The following is a 22,701-nucleotide window of genomic DNA, read 5'->3' as shown; positions in this document are numbered from 1 at the left end:
TACTAGAGTGTGGCAAACTCATGATTGACTCAGGAAGGATGAAAGACCTTTCCAATTACTCCTTAAAAACCCCACCTCAATGAAGATCACAACCTGGAACATTAGAGGACTTGGGAGTAGAGGAAAATAGAGGAATCTAAGCAATAGGATCAAAGAGGAAAAACATGACATAGTGTTTATACAGGAAACAAAATGCTCAGTGGAGAAGGTCAGAGAAAAACATAGCAAATGGCTAAATATATATGAATATCTTGAGTTCAAGGCAAATAAATCTTCTAGTGGCATTCTCACTCTATGGGATCCTCAGAAATTTGGTATGCTTGACACGGAGGCATCCAGACACCACCTTTCCTTGATTATCCAACCTGTAGGTGACAGGCAGTGTTACATGATCACCAATGTCTATGGTCCTCAACTAGTGGAGGACAAACTTCGGCTCCTCACTACACTGGAGGATATGAGAAAGAGATACCAAGCTTTACCCTGGATTCTAGGGGGGGATTTTTACATGATAAAATCACTCATGGAGAAGAAAGGGGGAACTAGAACACTTGATAGAGATTCAGTTGCCTTCCAAAACGTTCTCACCAATATGAAACTGGTAGATATGGACACTAGCAATGGTCTTTTCACTTGGAATAACAAAATAGGAGGCTCTACCCAAGTGGTCTCAAAATTAGATAGATTTATTATCTCAGAGGAACTTCTACTCATGGGGAGTGGCCTGACAGCATCGATCCTTCCTTTTGGAGGTTCAGACCACTGGCCCATCCAATTGGAAGCTTCCCTAATTGGTAAACCAAGGAATTTCCCCTTCAGGTTTGAGAACGTTTGGCTCAGGCACTCATATTTCCTCACAAACATTGAAAAATGGTGGAAAGAAGAGCTACACTTGTAAGGTACAAAGATGTTCCTTCTACATCGCAGGCTCAAACACATTAAAGGCAGACTCAAAGAGTGGAATAAAAGTGAATTTGGTAATATCTTCAAAGCTAAAGGAGAAGTGGAAAAGAAACTAAAGGAGATAAACCAAATTCTCATCACAGAAGGCTACATAGAGGAAAGGAAAGAGATAACAGAGTCACTTCAGCATGAATGGGAAAACAGATGTCTACAAGAGGAAATATTCTGGAGACAGAAATCCAGAGTCCAATGGATTAAGGAAGGGGAGCGAAACACCAAATTCTTTCACAGATCCACCATAGCTCACAGAAACAACAATAGAATTGTGAAACTTACAGATCATCATGGTGTAGAAAGAAACACTCATGAAGAGATGGAAGAGGTTCTAGTTCAGCATTTTCAGAGAATTGCTGAGGAAACTACAGCAGATAGATCACAGTTTACTGAAAAATTTACACAGTACATTCCTAAACTAGTCTCCAGAGAAGACAATTACAATCTCAACAGACCAGTGACAGAGGAAGAGCTTGAGGAAGTCATCACAGAGATGCACAATGGGAAAGCTATAGGCTCGGATGGCATCAATCTGGACTTTTTCAAGACATGTTGGAGGATTGTAAAGCATGATATTCTAGAGGTAGTGGAAGACTCACGTAGATGTAAAAAGGTCTTGAGGGCACTCAATGAATCTTTCATAGCCTTAATCCCCAAACAAGAAAAGGTCACCTCTCCAAACAGATTTAGACCTATAGCATTATGCAATGTGGTGTACAAAATAATATCCAAAATAATTTCCAACAGACTCAAACCACTCCTCCCCACCCTGGTGTCTGGGGAGCAAACGAGCTATGTGGAAGGGAGACAAATTCTTGATAACATAATTCAAGCTCATGAAGTGGTTCATTCACTCATCACCAATAAGCAGGCAGGGATGATAATTCAGCTCGACATAGCGAAAGCCTATGATAAACTTAGCTGGACGTACATAAGAGCAGTACTAAGATCATATGGGTTTAACTATAATTGGATTAAATGGGTCATGGCTCTTGTTACCACTACCATCTGTTCAATTCTTCTCAGTGGCTCTCCCTCCAATACCTTCAAGCCTTCAAGAGGTCTAAGACAAGGTGATCCTCTTTCCCCTTTCCTTTTCATTTTAATGCTAGAAGAGTTAGGTAGAGCAATCAGATCTGCCAAGGAGGAAGGCAGAATTCAAGGTCTGAGACTCACTCAAGGTAGGGACACGGTGACACATCAGCAATTTGTGGATGATACTATGCTTCAAGGCACGCCTACAGTCAAGGAAGCCAAAACATTCAAGCTAATTCTGCATGAGTTTTCTATGGAAACACGTACTAAGGTAAGTCTTACTAAATCAAAGATTTTCCTTTTCAATACTGATATTTCGATTCAAAGAAATATTTCCATAATTTTTGGCTTTCAAAGAGATTCATTGCCCTCGAAGTATCTGAGAGTTCCCCTCACTGATAAACTGTTGCACGAGGACATCTAGGAGCTTGTTTTAAATAAATTGAAAGACAAAATCAGCAAGTGGACAAACAGATCCCTAAATCTAGTAGGGAGGTTGATACTCACTAAGGCTATCCTCCAAACCATCCCTATCTATATGCAATTAGCCATTCCGGCACCTACTGGGGTTAGTATTTAGATAAGAAACATTCAAAGAGACTTTCTCTGGGGGAAAGGTGAAGAAAATAAGAAATGGGCCCTAGTGGCATGGGAAATGGTATGCAAACCTAAATCCCATAGGGGCCTGGGTCTACATGACCCAGAAATTCTAAATAGAGTTCTCGGAGCTAAAGTTTGGTGGAGATGGCTAAAGGAAATACAATCCCCCTGGGCGAAACTATGGAAACAAAAGTATGCAATGAATTGGCAAGTTATGAACCTCATAAGAATGACAGGACAAGTAAAAGGTTCGCAAGTTTGGAACAGGGCCCTAGTCCAAAAACATAGTGTCTGGGAGATCAGAAGTGGAAATTTGACCTGGTTCTGGGAGGATAATTGGCAACAGGAGGATAATCTCAGTAGTGAGGATTTAGCTAGTATACAAATAGATACCATCAGCAAAGGATTGAGGGTAAGTGACTTTTGGGATCAATCAAGGAACAATGGAAAATGGAGAATATGGGAACTTCCCTTTTACAATGAGATGAGTAGGCTGAATACTCAAGCTATAGCCCTCAAAGGTCTTTTGGAAAAAAGGCAAATCTTAATCTCAACCTCGAATGATCAATTAAGATGGGGAAAAAACAAGACATGCCTCTTCACCCTTAAAGAGGCCAAAAGAATAGCCACAAGTCTTAACCTTCCAAGCACTGACAAGATTTGGAAAGAACTCTAGGATAACCCTCATTAGATGAAGATCAAACTGTTCAAGTGGTTGGTTCATCAGGGCAAGATCCTGACATGGGGTAATCTAAGAAAAAGTGGCTTTGTTAAACCTTCAAGATGTCACCTATGTGGACAATAGGAAGAAACCAAAAATCATCTCCTCAACAAATGCTCCTTCACTGCCACACTATGGAACTGGGTTCGAGATGTCTTCAAGCAGACAGACAGGCACGAAGATGACATTATAGCTACGCTGAAAAACTGGCGGAAATTTTTTTCAGATAATGATACAATAAACTCACCCTAGGCGTTGACTCCAGGGTTCTTAGTCTGGAATGTATGGAAGGAGTGCAACAACAGGATTTTCCAAGACAAAATGGGCCCGGTGAGCAGCATGCTAAAGCTAATCCATAAGCAACTCAAGGATACTGTCCACATCCTAGGGGTGTTTCTACAGGAAAACCCATAAGACACAGAGAATCCAGAATCCTGGAAAAGTTGGAGCTTCAAGTTCATCTCCCTCAATGTCCTCTGCAGCTCAACAAGAATACCTCAGAAGGTAAGGCTTTCTGGCAACCCCCTTCTCTAGGTTTTCTAAAATTTAACATAGATGGAGCCTCAAAAGGAAATCCTAGAGAAGCAGGTTATGGAGGGCTCAAGAGAGATGAGGAGGGAAACATACAGGTCATTTTCTACAGTTATCTATGGAGGGAAACCAGCAATATGGCTGAGCTCATGGTGATGGAGCTATGCTTGGAAATATTGTGCAGGCACAACATACATTGTAAGGACTCTGGACACCACATATCTCCACAATGGTATGATATTGTCCACTTTGGGCCTAAGCCCTCATGGATTTATTTTTGGGCTTTACCCCAAAAGGCCTCATACCAATGGAGATATTTGTCCATCCTTATATATCCATGATCCTCCCCACTTCTAGTCAATGTGGGACTTTGGTCGTATACCCAACAATCCTCCCCTCGAACAAAGGACCATCGAGCCTCCCCTCAAACGATTATCCATCTGTCCACTCTCTACCAACCAGGATTGTCCACTCCAATGCGTTGGAAGCACACGCCTTACATGGAAGCACCACTTGCCTCGAGAGCTTGCTCTATCCCAGGTCAACTCCTCTTCACCGTGTTGGGACCAGGACACGTCCATGAAGAATCCGGAGCACACCGCCTGTCTAACCGAGCTCATCCACGGATCCCATCATGATATTACCGGTTCCCACCACCTTCGTTCGGTATTCCGAGGATTCATCCACTTGGCTAACTTCGGGGCATGGCTCTGATACCACTTGTAAGGACTCTGGACACAACATACCTCCACAATGGTATGATATTGTCCACTTTGGGCCTAAGCCCTCATGGATTTGTTTTTGGGCTTTACCCCAAAAGGCCTCATACCAATGGAGATATTTGTCCATCCTTATATATCCATGATCCTCCCCACTTCTAGTCAATGTGGGACTTTGGTCGTATACCCAACATACATAATGTCATCATTGAGGCTGACTCGGAATTAGTAATTAATTCGGTTAAGCGGATAAGCGTAGGAGCAACACCAAAAAGAATCTCAGGTCACTCGCGACTTTTTCAAGTCTACCAAAGAATTCAATCACACCTAAGAATGCTAAGAACTCATAGGTTTGTGCATTTTCGCAGGGAAGCCAACAAAGTGACAGATTGGCTTGCCAATGAGGGGGTTAGAAGCAAGCTTACCAACATGTGCTACTGGTGGGAGGAGGTAACAGATGACAGAATGAGAGATGAATGCTCAGCGTGGGCTCTCAACAATAGACAACATTATCAGAATAGACAACAAGACAGTATTTCACTCCATGTCAATGAAGCATAAGTATTTCTTATAGGATGAGCACTGTAAGTTCTCACAGGAATCCTGGACAGAGACAGTCATTGGGCCAGGGGATTTCTACTCAAAAGGAAAAATGTATGAGGAAATGGGCTATCATGAAGAAGGATGATGGATGCCTTCAAAAATCCTAGGACTTTCCATGCACGAGGTGACCCTTCCGGGTAGGTCGTCCACGTGCAATACATTGGAGGACAGTGGTTTAGGAAACCGGAATCAAAAACTGCTAGAGAGAAACCACTTGCATCGGGCGCCCTTTGCCTCAAAAACGGTTAAATATTGTTATTTAGGTTACAGGTATTATCTAATAATAATAGTCTAATTTTGTGAAGTCTTACTAGCATAGAACAAGAAGTTGAGGATGGGCCTCCTTAAAAATGTGTGGTTGTACCTTGTGTTTACATGGGTTGGTTGTACCGTGTGCTAGGGGGAGGAGACATGTCAAAAAATCGGTTCATCTTAGCGATGGTGTCGAAGAGGCCGAGTGTGATCCCTGGGTGACTTGATGGCTTAGATGCCTCTAGATTAAATGCCCCTAGGTCGCTGCTTCTCACATGGAGGATGCAACTTGAAAATAATAATAATAATAATAATAATAATCTAATTTTAAAGTTATCGAGTTAAATATTAAATTAATTTATGAGACTTTCTTGTTTATAGGATAAGTGACACATTTTCTTGTAATAATCTGATTAGGTACAAAAATATATATACTTCTTATATATATATATATATACCATCAAATCCATTAATATATATATTTCTTAGCAATCATATAATTGATGAAATGAGATCAAAACTAGTTTAAGAGTTAACCATTTAATATTCAAATCCAAAACATACAAATGATCTAAAAAAGTGTTGTGTAATTATTATGAGTTTTGGAGTTTTTTTGAAATTTATGGTAAATACTTTTAGTTAAATTGTGATATTTTGTTGTTTAAAGTTTGTTTTTGACTAGATATAGGATTACTTACCATGAAAAACTCTAAGAGTCATAGGATTGTGCAAAAATAACGACTAGTGATTTAAATCATTGGGTCAAATTTTAAAAAAGAATTTTACAATTTGAAGTTTTTTTTTATTTTTTACTAGATTTTGATATTTTATTTTTAAACTGTTTTATTTATTATTATATATAATATATGTATTAATAAACCTAAAATACCTTCAGTGCCTTGTTATTCCAACACATGGCCACCTTATTTTTTGCAAATTAGAGTGGAAAAACTTCAAAACATACAGCACATAGATGATCACTTTGACAAAAAGTGTTTCCTAATATGTTTTAGAGTTTTTGGCTAAAATCCAGATTACGGAGAGTTAATAATTCAAACTTGTGATTCTAACAATATACAATCTATTTTTTTCGATGTGGTTCATGAACCCCGAAAATCTTTGAGTCTACCAAATATTTATAGCAAGAATATCTATCCAAAAAATTTATATGGGACTTTAGACTATCTTATCACTTAATAATAATAATAATATAATTATTATTATTATTATTATTATTATCATTATTATTATTATTACTCAATTTAAAATTAAAATTAAATATTATTATTTATGTTGCAAGTATTATTTAATAATAATAATTTAATTTTAAAAGTATAATAATTTGATTAGTTACAAAAGTATATATACTTGTTTCTTAATAATATTTCATATATGTGTATATATATAAATCAACAAATCCATTTTTATTAATCCTCTAAAAAAATACATATTTTTAACCATCAAATCAATTTATTGACATGAGAGGAGGCTCATTCTACAACCCAGTATGAGAGATATGTGTGATGTGTAAATATTTTTTTGTTCAAATTGGAGTTGACATGTGTCCCTTTTAATATCTATATATATATGTATGTATGTATGTATGTATGTATGAGAGGGGTGTAAGTATGTCCATGTTCAAGGTGGAGTTGACACAGGCCTCATTAAAAATTAATATATGATGATGATCATCATCATGATGGTTAACATCCAGACCAAACATGTAAAGAAATGAATTATTTAGTTTGATTTAAGATTTTATTTCTATGCTCAAAAATTTTGGAGAGAAGCCTCCCGAATATATATATAAACCATCAGATACATTAAAAAAGAAAACTTAATATGTTTGTTTAATTTAAAGTATTATAAAACATCAATAATTTATCTTAGTGGTCATACTAAGGAGAAGTGGTAAAAATATTTCTTCCTCACTCTCAACCATAAATAAAATATTTCAATATGCACATAAAACAACATAATATTATATCAATTTAGAGAAATAAATTAGTTAAAAGTTAGAGAAAACTATATACATTATATAAAGAAATTGAAACCTTTTTTATAGTTAAAACATTTTAAGTAGATCTCACTATTTTATGCTCAAGTAAATTTTGATCCATTTTATACATTAAAAATGCAACATAAAATATGAAAAATTACAATTTATATATAGATATATGATACAATTTGTCTAGGTGTAAAAAATTTATTCAAATTTTCCACTCTAACACAAGTTTTCACTTCAGGAGATTTGATCCTCTAGATCTATGGCTAAGATGGATTTATATTAGTTGATCCCAGAGGCTCATTCTACAACCCAGTATGAGAGATATGTGTAATTATGTCTCCCTTCAACTTGGAGTTGACATGTATCACTTTTAAAATTAAATAAATACAGAAATAATAATAAAAACCACCATATATAATAATAATAATAATTAATATATGTGTTTGGTTTGTTTAACCAAAAATATTATAAATCATCAATAATATCTCTCTCGCCATATTGAGAAGAAGTGGTAAAAAAATTCACTCTTACTTTCAACCATAAACCAATCATTTCAATGTGCATATAAAACAAAAAAATGTTATGTTAAAGTAGTTAAAAGTTAATTCTACAACCCAATATGAGAGAGATTTGTATGTATGTCTACATTCAACTTGGAGTTGACATGTGTCCCTTTTAAAATTAAAAAAATATATAAATAATAGTTAAATAATAATAAAAACCATAAGATATAATAAAAGATAAAAGTGAATATATGTGTTTGGTTTGTTTAATTAAAAGTATTAGAAAACATTAATAATCTATCTAAGTGACCATAATAAGGAGAAGTAGTAAAAATATTTCCCTCTCAACCTCAACCATATAAAACAACATAATCTTATATCAACTTTATAGAGAAATAAGTAGTTAAAAGTTTAAAAAGAAGTATATATTCATTATATAAAACAATTGAAAAAAAAAAAAAAAATTTTGACTTAAAACATTTTCAGAAATATATCTATTTTATGTCCAAGTAAGTTTTGATTCATTTTATAACTACAAAAATGTAACATACATAATGAAAAATTACAAGTGTTGTATATATATATATATATATAATTTGTGATTGGACTAAAGCCAATTTTTCTCTAGCAAATAAATAACATTTTCGAATTGAAAATTTATGAGATTATGTACATTTGAGCAATATTGGAGTATTTTCATTTTCAGGGTTCTTTTCTTCTAGCTAGGATGTCTCGCTATAAACTTCTGTTGCATTAATTGCTTCTTCTAACTCGGAATACTCGAGACTCACCTTTAAATATACTACTACTTCCATAATTTTCTCTAACTTCATATTTACATCTTTTAACTTATGGAAATGCTGAGAAGCTTTTTGACTCAAATCATCTAAACTAGAATGGAGTCCATACACATGGGATTGTACTTTCAGCACTTCTTGTCATAGGTCATCTAAGTTTCGTGCTACACATGTTAGATATAATTGCTTTAGTTCTAAAGCCTTATAATCTTTTGGGGCTTCCGATCTATCGCTTTCTTATAATGTAGGAAATCTACGTCAGCTACAACATTCCCATCTTTTAATTTTTGTACAAAATTGCTAGGACCAAGTCTCCCTTCTAGGAGTAGAAGCTTTTTTAAATCTTTCGTTGCCTTTTCTCTAGGAAGTTTGTATCTCATGAACTTAATATCTCTGAGAGAGGCAATCTGCAAACATTCTTGACATTTTGTATGTTGGCCCAAATGTTCCTCTTTCTCGATGCATTGATGTATTTGAAAGAATTGAATATTTTTATCAAAACTTGGACTTCTAGAGGCAATACATAATTTACATTGAGAGGATGATTCATACTTGTGTTTTTCCAAATGCCTAGTGAGGTCTGAAGTATCATGGCTTCTGAGCGAGTGACTTCTAATAGGGATTTTGGGTATTCTAGTTTCATTCCTTAATCTAATGGTTGGTCCTCTACTCAACTCAGAAATAGATAATATTTTAGGTTCTCGACTTGGAAAGTACCTTTGAGGCAATGGATGGTATTCTGCAGTCCACTCATCTAGGATTTTTAATTGAGAAAACCAGATTGTGATATGAATTACATTACGAGGTCCAACTACTACTCCTTCTGTTGTGGCTCTTTAAGTAATTTGAGGATTGAGTGATGGCAAAGTTTTCAAGACAAATCACAAAGAAAATGATGTAATGTAACTGGGCAATATCATGCCAGAAAAATGGATGTAAGATTGAAGTATTTCATTAATATGGGGATCAGTAGTTCGTTAATATGATCACATTTGTAGATGTGTAAATATTTTATTCAAAATTTTCCCTCTAAAAGAATTTTTCACCTCAAAAGATTTGATCCTTCTGAGCTCCTGGTATATTTGTGGTAAACATGGATCTATACTGGTATACATATTTCCTAACAATCAAATCCACTCATACATATCCCATATCTCTTAATTGACCAAATGAGATTAATACTCCTTTCAGAGACAATCATTTCATATGTGAATCTAAAACATATAAATGATCCAAGACGGTATTGTCTAATTATTATGAGTTTTGGAGTTTTTGGTTAGAACCGAGTCAAATTAGTTTTTGTTATGTTGTTTAAAAAGCATATTTGACTACATATATGGAGTCCAAACCTAAAAATCCCTAGCGGGTTTGGATTGTCGAAAGTTAACAACTCAAACTTGTGATTCCAATGAATCATTGGGTCAAATTATACCAAACAATTTTCCAAGAAAATATTCAAAAATTATAATAGTTAGACTCCCACATCCATTCCAATGAGTCATTGGGTCAAATTAAACAGAAAAATGTGCCAAGTAAATATTCAAAAATTATAATAGTTGGACTCCCACATCCAAAATAGAATTGTTGTGATCTTTTGTTCTTTAAAATGCTTTTTATATTGCACATATGGATTCATCACCATAAAATACCATTGGGGCACTTGTGATTCCAACAATTCACTATAGAAGGTTTTTAAAATTAGACTAGAAAATATGCCCAAAAAAGCTTCAAATCGTATAACATTTAGATTACCACACCCAAAAAGGGATTGTAAAATAATATATGTTTTAGCCTTTTTTTGTTGGAATCCAATGAAAATATTTGTGGTTACATTGTATATATATATATATATATATATATATATATATATATATATATATATAAGAAATCAAGGAATTTTTTATGGAAATTTATCGAAAAGTTTATTAGCGGTCTAGAATCTTCCTTGTTTCTACTATGCAAACTATAAAATGCTTGAAGTTATTTTTGTAAAAATAGTTAAATTTGTAATGATTTTATATAGTATATATAAAATTTTAGTTGTTTTTAAGCTAAAATAATTTTATGACCAACAATTTTTTGAAAAATGGAAATTAGTGAATTTTTGTTTTTTGAAAACAATGATCAAGTAGCCCACTTATGAATATTAGCACCTAAATTTTCCTTGCAAGAAGTGCATAAATGTAGCTCACCTCATATTATGGAGAGTTAATAACTCAAACTTCTCATTCCAATAATTGCATTTTTATTTTTTTATGCAATCATGTTGTATTTGTACCAGGTAAACAATAAAGCCTCAACCTAAAAGTGTTCGGAGAATTGAAGCCATGTCCAAAAATGTACTTTAACCATTGGAATTGGACTAATTAAATGACCCTCAAAATTAAAAATAATCTATTATATATAAACTATATTTAATACAAATACTATTAATAAATTTAAAGTATTATATATCAATTTCAAATTATAAATTTAAAGTACTATAAAATTCAAACACATTACTTTTTTTAGGTTCAAGTGTGATGTCAAACAATTATGGGTAAAGATTTTCATATTTAAAAGAATATATATTAATAAATTATTTTTTTCCATATATATAGTTTAAGAATGAGTTTATCTATTTTTTTATAATATTTTTTATTTAATTTAATTTTCAATTTTTTTAAATGAGATTTTTTTTCCTAATTCAAATATATTTTAAAATAAAATGTGAAACTTTAAATATATTATAAAATGTGAAACTTTCTTTTAAGTGACATATCAAACAATCAAATAATGGAGGAAAGTTTAAGTACAATTTTTCATATTTAAAGTGAGATATCAAACAATCAAATAATGGAATAAAGTTTAAGTAAAATTTTTGGTATTTGAAAATTTTAGGTGTTAACTAATTTGATCCCTCTCATATGTCTGTTTTTTTTTGTCTTCTTTGTTTTTAAAATGAATTTTATTTGTTTTTTTCAATATTTTTTATTTTATTTTATTTAATGAACTAAATTTTAAATATAATTTTTGATATTTAAAAGAAATACATATTAACAAGTTTGGTCATTTTTGTTTTACACATTTTAATTTAAAATAGATTTAACTTAATTTATTATTTTTTAAATTTTTTATATATATAATTAAATTTGTTTTTTTTTTATTTAAAATGGAATCACTTTTTTAATATTTTTATCTAATTATAATTAATATTTTTTATTACTTTTAATTTTTTCTTACTTTATTTAATGCATCATACATCTAAATTATTATGTGCCCATTCTGATTTTTAATTCATATAATTTATATATAATATAAATAATTTTGTGCCAATATAATTCAAACAGTAGACATTTGCTGGTTGAAATATGATACCCGACCAAAATTTTAAGCTAACTCTTCGGCAATGCTTCAAACAAAAAGTTATTATTTTACTTTTCTGTAAAAAATTTGGTTGGTGGCTAGCTCATTTTTAGGAATTCAAATCACTCAACATCTTCTTCACTCCTAGGTACAAAACAATATAAATCCACATGGTGTTGACCAACCAACATTCCATGGGGTTTGCGTTTCAAAGGGAACTATCCCAATTTAATAGATACTAAATAAAATCTATTATATTTAAATAAAATGATTTTAATAATACATTTCAAGTTATTAAAAAAAGGAATTTTATCTTAAGTTATTATTTTATTAATTATAAAAAATTAGTATAAGATTAAAATATATATAATTTTAAAATTTATAATAAATTGTTGATTTTGGGATTCAGGTCTATTTTTCTACAAATATTTAAATATTATAATTTACTTATATTATAGTTTGCTTATATCAATGTTCTAAAACTTCAAAGACTTAAAATACATTCTGGCAAGATTTCAATTAAAATTGATCATAAAAATGGAAAAGAAAAAACTGTCTCTTTGTTGTTCGTTAAAGCCCGTGAATCTTGCCTGTTGATGCGGTTAGAGATGGTGCCCTATGTGGACATCTATGCCTACATGTCATTTCATGGCCTGTCATTTCTCCATCTAGGGCTATATAATTGTCACAACAGTACTCGTCCTTTCACCTCTCATTTCTATTTGTTTGCAAATCTGGGTTATCTCTTGCGAGCAACAAAAAAAATCTGCGAAAACAAATTCGGGGAATCAGTTAACGATGACAATGACATGGAGAGCTATATTTCTTGTTACATTTACGTCTTTTCTCTGTTCTTGCGTTGCGGGTAAAATTCTCATTGTCAAATTGAATTGTTCAGGCTAATGTTTGTCTCAAATTTGTAGAGTAATAATGTTATTATGTTTTGTTAACTAATTTTTACTGAACGGATTAATGGAATCTAATGGATGAATAGAGTCACCTATGCCTTATAAAACAATAAGGGTGGTGAACAACTGCGCATTTCCAGTGTGGCCTACAACTGTGGGGTCAGCTAAAGTTCCTCCAACTCAGATGTTGATGAAAGTGGGAGCAGGAGAGTCATATTCATGGAAGGCAGATCCATTCTGGTCGGGATCCATTTGGGGGAGGACTAGTTGTGTCTTCAATTCCCAAGGGATCGGAACCTGCGATTCCGGTGATTGTGGTGGAAAGCTACATTGCAGAGGCGAGATTCAAAATATAATGGCAATCACAAAAGCAAACTTTGAACTTCTGGGTGGAATCGCGAAGCCTGACATTTTTTCAGTTACATTGGAGAAGGGTTACAATCTTCCAATGTCAGTGGTTGCAATCTATGCTGCCAATAATATCAGTAAAAGCCGTCCCTGCGAGTCCATGGAGTGCAGAGCCAACGCGGATGTGGTGTGCCCGAAAGACTTGCAAATGAAGAAGAAAGGGAGCATGGTTACTGCCTGCAACGCTCATTTCGATGGATATTTGCCGAGTTCGCCCGCGTTCAGCGAGGCATTTAAGAAGGCGTGTCCTCGTGCGTTCCTGTAAGGCCCTCGCAACTCGGGCAAGAGTGCGACGGGCAAACACTTCTTCACACGGCGGTTGAGCGGTGGGCACGACCCGGGTAGGCACGCACGACGGTGGGCGGGCGCCCTTGCACGATGGGCGGGCGCCCCGTGCACGATGGGCGGTTACGGTCACCCGGCGGGTTAAAAAACGGGCGCGGTCACCCGACAAGCGGGCAAGCACGGGTGGACAGTGCGACGAGTTGACGGGCGCGGGTCTGCACGACCGAGCATGGGCGGACAGTGCGACGAGTTGACGGGCGCGGGTCTGCACGGGCGAGCATGGGCGGACGGTGCGACGAGCTGACGGGCGCAGGTCTGCACAGACGAGCGTGGGCAGACAGTGCTACGAGCTGACAGGGTGCGAGTCTGCACGGGCAAGTCACCCGGCGGTGCGACGAGCTGGCGGGCGCGGGTCTGCGGTGTGCGGGCGAGTCAACGACGGTGCGACGAGCTGGCGGGCGCTGTGCGACGAACAGCTGAGCTGCAATACGACATAACTTATGCGACGGTTTTACACTTAGTGCGAAATGGAAAAAGGGTTGAAGCCTTATACCCTTGCGTTGGAGGCTTTGCCATCGGCAAAGGCCGACTTGCAAATAAATTAAGGCAGGGGCTTGTAAACAAGTTTTGTGGGGTCAGCCTAATGGCTTGACACCCCTTCACCAAAGGAAAGCAAGCGTATATATTAGAGGACGCAGAGCTTCATTTGGACAATAAGCACAACGCACTTGCATCTCTCTCTCATAACTGCGAAGGGGTAAAACAAGTCGCAGAAAAGAGAAGTGCGCATAGCTCATGCGCTTCTCTTGAAGGTGCAGTCTTTACCAGGGGTCGAAGTTTGGCAGAGGTACGAGTTGGGTTGGTTTATGTGTAGGGCCGAGTTGGAGGAGTTCTGGCGTCTCGGGTGAGCACCCTCCTACCGTGTGTGGTTGCACATGTTTGTAAAAGACTGATTGTAAATATTTCTAAGTGTTGGCCTTGGATTTTGCCGGGCACACTTGTATGATGTATTATTGAAGATTTTCATAATATATTGTTATCGGGCAGACTTTACCGGGAGTTGCCCCTCCCTTTATACTTGTGTGCAATTGTTATTCTTCTCGGTTTAATTGCATATTGGATAATGAATGTGTATGGGCTTCATTAAGTATAAAGGTTAATGTATTTTACTTGGTTGCGAAACACAAACTAAGTATGTTGATTTGGAAAGGCATAGTCCATGTGCACGAGTATTGTTAAAAAGAATGTGTACGGTGGTGCCGCACCTCGCCGGACACGGTTGGAAGACTACCGTAGGCCTGGGGGCGTGACAGGTGGTATTAGAGCAGCTGATCCGGATATTGAAGCTGCTACACACCTTTACCGAAGTAAAGGTGGTATCAGAGCAGGGTTGCTCATAAAGACTTGAACAAGGTTCAGGTGTTGAAGCATATCAGAGCTCGGTCTAGAGCTGGTGAGCAGGGTTGCTCACACACTTGGAATATTGGCAGTTAACAAGGTTGTATTGCAGGTGAAGCTGTTGAATGGTTGAAACTAGGTCGCAGAAGGGCAAGAAGTTGTTAGGAATGGCGACTAATTCTCAAGCTGGGTCTAGTCACACAATGAAGGACACAGTGAAGGATACTACTCTTGGATTCATGGAGAAAGTGATTGAAAGAATGGAGACTTTGGAGACTTCTTGGAACCAAGATGTGGACTTGCTTGCTAAGGAGCGAGAAGCCATCTCAAAGGTCAAGGAAGAGCTTGAAGAACTCTGGACACAGCATGATGAGATCAAGACACAGTATGAGTACATTGATCTTATGTGTACACAACTTGAAGTAAGGGTCAAGGAGGTTGAAGAATCAAGGGATCAGGGTCTTGCAGAGATCGTGAACTTGAAGGGAACTCTTGACAAAGTGAATAAAACTCTTGATGAAGCCAAAGATGAGATTGCGGTATTGAAGAGGGCCGTGAGACATAACTCAAGTGGAGGAGTGCCTCATGTGAAAGTCAAAGAACCAGAATCTTATGGTGGTACGAGGAGTGCAAAGACTCTTGGCAACTTTCTATGGGACATGGAACAGTACTTGGAACGATTGAGTCTACCTGATGGGGAGACACAAGTCAAAGTGGCTGCTCAATTCTTGACAAAGGATGCTAAGATGTGGTGGTGAAGGAGGGTGGATCAGATCATCAATGCCAATGCTTATGACATCACTTCATGGGATGACATGAAGAAGGCTTTGCAGACCCATTTCAGTCCTCAGGATGAAACATGGGAAGCAAGGACAAAGATCAAGTTCATCAATCAAACCGGAAGCCTACAAGCATACCAGCGAGAGTTTTCAAGTGCAGCTCTGGAACTTCCCGACATGGCAGAGAGGGACAAGGTGTTCAACTTTATTATTGGGTTGAAGCCTTGGGCACGCAATGAGGTGAAGAGGCAAAAGATTAGAACACTTGAGGAGGCTTTTGCTGTGGTTGATAGGTTGGTGGACCACTATGATGAGACTTCTAATGAGAAAAAGAAGTCCGACAAGCCGAAAGAAAAGAAGAAGGATGATGCTTCGAAGTCGGATGATAGTCCGAAAGCGAAGAAGCCTTTGAAATGTTGGATATGTGCAGGACCACATGTGGTGAAGAATTGTCCCTCTAAACCAAAGGTGGCCGCTGCTGCACAATCTGATGATGATGACAATGCTTCTATGGGGATGATGCAGATACTTGGTGCTTCTGCTACTACGGAAGTGACTTCTAGAAGAGATCCGGAAAGAAATAGATTGGAGTATGTTCAGATGAAGGTTGGAAGTGCTGATGTACTCACTATGGTGGATAGTGGGGCTTCACACAACTTCATGAGTGAAGATACTGCGAGAAGGATTGGGCTGAAATTTGTACCGGTGAAGGCACAAATGAAGACAGTGAATTCTCCTCCTATGGGAATTCTTGGTATAGCTGAAAAGGTGGACACTACACTTGGTGAATGGACCGGAAAGGTGGACTTCACTATAGTGCGGATTGATGACTATGAAGCTGTATTGGGGATGGAATTCATGAAACAATTTGAGGCTATGGTTGTACCACATTTGAGGAAACTCTTCATTTATGATGGAAAGGAAGATGTATCCATTGGTGTTCCAACCATTGGTGTGACAAAACCTGATCATATGTTAGGAGGAATGCAAATGGAGGGTAAAGAGAAGGTGAACAAGCGGTTGTCCACTGTTGAGGCAAAGCTTGTGGAGCAGTCATTGGTCATCCGATCACTTTCAGATAGCATCTTGGACTTGTCAAGAAGGCTAGAGCTGGTGGAGGACGATGATGATGATGAGATATATGTGAGGCCGAATATCCAGAAGGAAGATCGGGAGGCATATCTACAAAGAATGGAGGTTGAGGATCCTGATAGATGGATTGAGCTGATTAGTGAGGGAGAGCCTTCAGGATCTTCTCCCTCCACATCTTCTTAGATGACATAGAAGATGGGGCTCATTGTTAAGCTACTCATGGCAGTGAGCCCTCAAACATGTTTGAGTAGGTATGACTGATGGTGCAGGGGTGGCTTGGCATCAAGCATCATGACATGCTGCAGAAGGATGGGGTTTCCATGGACCTGAGCATGGGATTATGGATTCTTGATGAGTTCACGGGGTGATCATTGAGATGACTATTGACATATTGTAGAGGTGAGTGTTGACACATGGTGGAAATGTGTTAGTACTTGCTGACATGGCATGGGCAGTTTTGCACATGGAGAGGATGACATGATGGAGATGGAGCCTTATATATGTTGTAGTGATGTTTGCCTTATATGGAGGAGTCTGCATCATGGTTGACGACGATCTTGGTAGAGAGCTACCGGGATGGTGTGTTGTCGAGGACGACAACGATTTTGAGTGGAGGAGAGTGTAAGGCCCTCGCAACTCGGGCAAGAGTGCGACGGGCAAACACTTCTTCACACGGCGGTTGAGCGGTGGGCACGACCCGGGTAGGCACGTACGACGGTGGGCGGGCGCCCTTGCACAATGGGCGGGTGCCCCGTGCACGATGGGTGGGTACGGTCACCCAGCGAGCTAACAAACGAGCGCGGTCACCCGACAAGCGGGCAAGCACGAGTGGACAGTGCGACGAGTTGACGGGCGCAGGTCTGCACGAGCGAGCATGGGCGAACAGTGCGTCGAGTTGACGGACGCGGGTCTGCACGGGCGAGCATGGGCGGACGGTGCGATGAGCTGACGGGCACAGGTCTGCACGAACGAGCGTGGGCGGACAGTGCGACGAGCTGACAGGGCACGAGTCTGCACGGGCAAGTCACCCGGCGGTGCGACGAGCTGGCGGGCGCGGGTCTGCGGTGTGCGGGCGAGTCACCCAACGGTGCGACAAGCTGGCGGGCGCGGTGCGACGAACAACCGAGCTGTTTGCGACGAACAGCCGAGCTACAATACGACATAACTTATGCGACAGTTTTACACTTAGTGCGAAATGGAAAAAGGGCCGAAGCCTTATACCCTTGCGTTGGAGGCTTTGCCATCGGCAAAGGCCGACTTGCAAATAAATTAAGGCAGGGGCTTGTAAACAAGTTTTGTGGGGTCGGCCTAATGGCTTGACACCCCTTCACCAAAGGCAAGCAAGCGTATATATTAGAGGACGCAGAGCTTCATTTGGACAACAACCACAATGCACTTGCATCTCTCTCTCATAACTGTGAAGGGGTAAAACAAGGCGCAGAAAAGAGAAGTGCGCATAGCTCATGCACTTCTCTTGAAGGTGCAGTCTTTACCAGGGGTCGAAGTTTTGTAGAGGTACGAGTTGGGTTGGTTTATGTGCAGGGCCGAGTTGGAGGAGTTCTGGTGTCTCGGGTGAGCACCCTCCTACCGTGTGCGGTTGCACATGTTTGTAAAAGACTGATTGTAAATATTTCTAAGTGTTGGCCTTGGATTTTGCCGGGCACACTTGTATGATGTATTATTGAAGATTTTCATAATATATTGTTATCGGGTAGACTTTACCAGGAGTTGCCCCTCCCTTTATAATTGTGTGCAATTGTTATTCTTCTCAGTTTAATTGCATATTGGATAATGAATGTGTATGGGCTTCATTAAGTATAAAGGTTAATGCATTTTAGTTGGTTGTGAAACAAAAACTAAGTATTTTGATGTGGAAAGGCGTAGTCCATGTGCACGAGTATTGTTAAAAAGAAAGTGTATGGTGGTGCCGCACCTCGCCGGACACAGTTGGAAGACTACCGTAGGCCTGGGGGCGTGACAGTTCCCCTTCCAAAGTAGCACCATATGCCCTCCTTCCACGACTTCCTACACCCTCATCTTCTGCCCTCACCGTCCTTCGCCCTGAATATGTAATTCATGCATTTTCTAAGTTTGGCTCCCTTGGTGCGCTTCTCAGCTACTTCATTACTTCCACTCCAAACCCATTTCTGAATGGGCTCGTTATGTATTCGAATGCCAGAATAAGATGTTGCATTACATGGTTATGACTTCAAATAATGTGTGTCACACCAGCCATGGATATGAATTTGCTGTTGCATAATGGAAGATCTTAAATTTTTTTTGTCTTTTCTAATATCTTGAAACACAGAATTTTGTTTACCGCATCAAACACCAATCACAAGTGAAAGGGGACGATATAGTACAGTGCACACTTTCTTTTTTTTCTTTTTCTTTTAGTTTTCACCTTCCAAAAATTCGTCAATGATTATGTAGTTTCGTTGATACACGCTGTGGCTCTCATTTAAGCTCTAAATTAGATGACAACGGTGTAGCTCTAGATTTAAATCATTTTTTTTTTAATATACACATTAGTAGAGAACACATAGATTTATTTTAATCACAGATTTAGATTGATTTATCTTAAACACATAGATCTAGATTTAGATTTATCTTAAGTACAAATTGATTTAGAGTTGAAAATGGATAAGAATTGAGAGATCAAAACAAATTTACATATCAACAGACTTTATCTTTTTCGGAATTAGATTAATTCTTATTAAAATAAATCCACATTTTTTAGAATTTGATAAATTTAAAAAATTATATTAAAAATAAAATAAATTACAAATTTCATTCCGTTTAAAGAAAAACTAAATTATTTAATCTTTAATTACTTTTTCATATAAAACATATATTTATAAATTTTGTCTATATATTTCAAATTGAAATATATTATTCTATGATGATGATGATGATGGCTGAGACCAAACATTGGTCTATCGGACCTAAAGAAAAAAATTATTTATTTTGATTTAAGATTTTATTCCTATGCTCAAAAAACTTGGAGAGAAGCCTCCCGAGCTCACTATAATTTTGACATTGTAAAAGGCTAGGAAGGTCAGTGTTGTAACAAAGATTGTGAAACTAAGATCTAATGTGGTTATACGTGGGGCACTCTAAGAGGAAGTGGTTTTCATCCTCGATGTTCCTATTGTCACATATATGGCAGATCCTTTCCATCCATGGCGTTTTAGGAGCTGCCCAATGAGCTGTTTCACTAAGGAGCTCATGAGAATTCGTTCTAATTTTTGCTATATTAATTTTTTTCTTTGAGCTAGTTAAAATAGAGAGATACTTTTGATCTTCTAGAGTGGGGTTGATGACCTTCTTATAATAACTTAATTTTCTTTTTTTTCCTTCTTAATATTAACCCTTTAATTAAGTTCTACACTAAAATATTGCTAAGAGAATGTAACCACCATCCACCAACAATATAGTAATTAATTAATTAACTATTAAATACATTGGTTAATATCATGCATTAATTTATTTATTTTTATCTTCTTAGAATCTCGAGGAGAAATAGATTTATTAGATTCATGTGCTTTCTATACCATGTGTAAATATACTACTACATTAAATAATTTCCTCTTTAGCTAAAAACATTTATTTTGAGCTTTGAGCATTGGAATGTAAATTTTATATATTAATCCTCTGATCATATTATTACTAGAGTTTTGACGTTCATTTAACTTATTATATAAATTTAGAGGTTAGGCTTTGTAAACCCCATGCGAGAGAACCTTTTAGAAACTCACCGTCTCACCACCTATCATAATTGTGATTAATTACGATGGTTTAACTATATTAGTCTCCACCGTCCAAGCATTAGGGTTTTAATCAAAGTGTCTAGATTTCAACGAGACAATTGACCATAGTAAAATGTAGAGGAAATAGTTTTTCATTGGAATCTAGTCATACAATTTAAAGCAAGAATGTCATTTTTTGTTAATTAAAATATATTTTTGAATGCATAAATAGATTCAACACCGAGCAAAGTACGTGACAAAGCTTACATTTTAATGGAAATTGTTTCAATTCCAAAACATGTCAATGAATCCAATCTCCTTGTGTCACACTCATCTCAAAGGGTAATTATTTTCTAAAATCAGCATCTACACATGGTTAATGGGTGAATGCATGAAGATGGTTTACACTTTTGGGTCAAATGTGGTGAGAAAATTTCAAATTTTACTCTTTTATCGAATTGAAGCCCTCAAAATCCATATAAGTGTTGTCAATTTTGATTTGAAGTAAATACACAATTATGGAATGGCCAACACCAACCAATGTTCAAGAAATACGAAGTTTCATGGGCATGGTCTTGTATTATCGCAGATTTGTCTACGGGTTTTTGAATATGGCAAACCATATTACCAAGCTCCAAGGAAAGAACAAGAACTTGATTTAGACTAAAAAATGTGAAGACTTGTTCCAAAGGTTAAAGGTATTATTAACAACAAGGCCAATTTTGAAGGAACTAGATATGGAGAAAGAATGTTTGGTTTGCACTCATGCCTCCAAGGAGGCTTGGGCTACATATTGGTAGCCAACCTTACATGGTTGGTTTGTGAGGAAAACCTAATTATCACCCTTTTGTAATAGAAATTGTTATTTAAAGTCTACTTTAATTTAATTTTAATTTAGATATTAAAATTAATTTAGAGAATTGCGTGGTTCTAAATTTAAATCAATTTTTTTAATATACACACTAGCATAGATCTATCTTAAGCACATATTTATCTGGAGTTAAGTATAAATCCATATTAAGCACATATCTATCCATAGTCGATAGGAATCAAAAAAAGAATTACATATCAACAAACTTAATCTTTTTTAGAATTTGATAAATTTTGATTAAAGTAAATCCATATTTTTTAGAGTTTGATAAATTCTGATTAAATTAAATCCATAGTAATGTCTCTCCATGTGTAATTTTTCAGTGTTTAAATTTTATTTTTTAATAGTTTATTTTTAAAAATATTTTGTACTAAAAATTGAATGGATTGCAAATTTCCTTCTATTTAAAAAAAAAACTAAATTATTTTACCTTTAATTATTTTTTCATATAACACATATACTTACAGTTTTTATCTATATATTTTATATAGAAATGTATTAATCAATAAAAATGTATTAATCAATATTGATATTTAAAAGGCTTATTTAAGTTCTCTACTAAAATATTTAATAGAAAATGAAATAACCATCCACCAACAATATAGTAATTAATAAATTAACTGTTAAATACATTCGTTAATATCATGCATTAAAAAAAATAGAATCTCGAGGAGAAATACAGATTTATTGGATTACAATAAGAGAATAGAATAACCATCCACCAACAATATAGTAATTAATCAATTAACTATTAAATACATTTGTTAATATCATGCATTAAAAAAAAGGAATCCGGAGGAGAAATAGAAATTTATTGGATTGCAAGGCAGAAAACTTGTTATATTAATGAGTGTGGTCTCTCTACCAAGTGCAAATATACCATTGTATTAAACAAATTTTTACTTAGCTTACAACATTTATCTTGAGCATTGCAAATATACCATTGTATTAAATAAATTTTTACTTAGCTTACAACATTTATCTTGAGCATTGGATTGTAATAATTAATCAATTAATTTTTAAATACATTCGTTAATATCATGCATTAAAAAAAAGGTTAGAATCTCGAGGAGAAATACAAATTTATTGGATTACAAGGCATAATACTTGTTATATTAATCAGTGTGGTCTCTATACCAA

At 36.4% G+C, this 22,701-nt stretch overlaps 1 protein-coding gene across 1 annotated transcript; it reads left to right on the top strand.

Moving 5' to 3' along the window:
- Nucleotides 1-13,073: 13,073 nt before the first annotated feature.
- Nucleotides 13,074-13,652, top strand: LOC149249830 (thaumatin-like protein). The gene has a single exon (XM_089453491.1). It carries the CDS (start codon nucleotides 13,074-13,076, stop codon nucleotides 13,650-13,652), a length of 579 nt encoding a protein of 192 aa, XP_089309617.1.
- Nucleotides 13,653-22,701: the final 9,049 nt, after the last annotated feature.

Source organism: Pinus tabuliformis, chromosome 7, assembly GCF_031772625.1.
Source record: "Pinus tabuliformis cultivar Carrire ecotype Pingquan chromosome 7, CPIR1, whole genome shotgun sequence".
NCBI classification, from domain to species: domain Eukaryota; kingdom Viridiplantae; phylum Streptophyta; class Pinopsida; order Pinales; family Pinaceae; genus Pinus; species Pinus tabuliformis.
The sequence above is the reverse complement of the archived record's forward strand: the minus strand, read 5'-3'. Positions and strand labels throughout refer to the sequence as shown.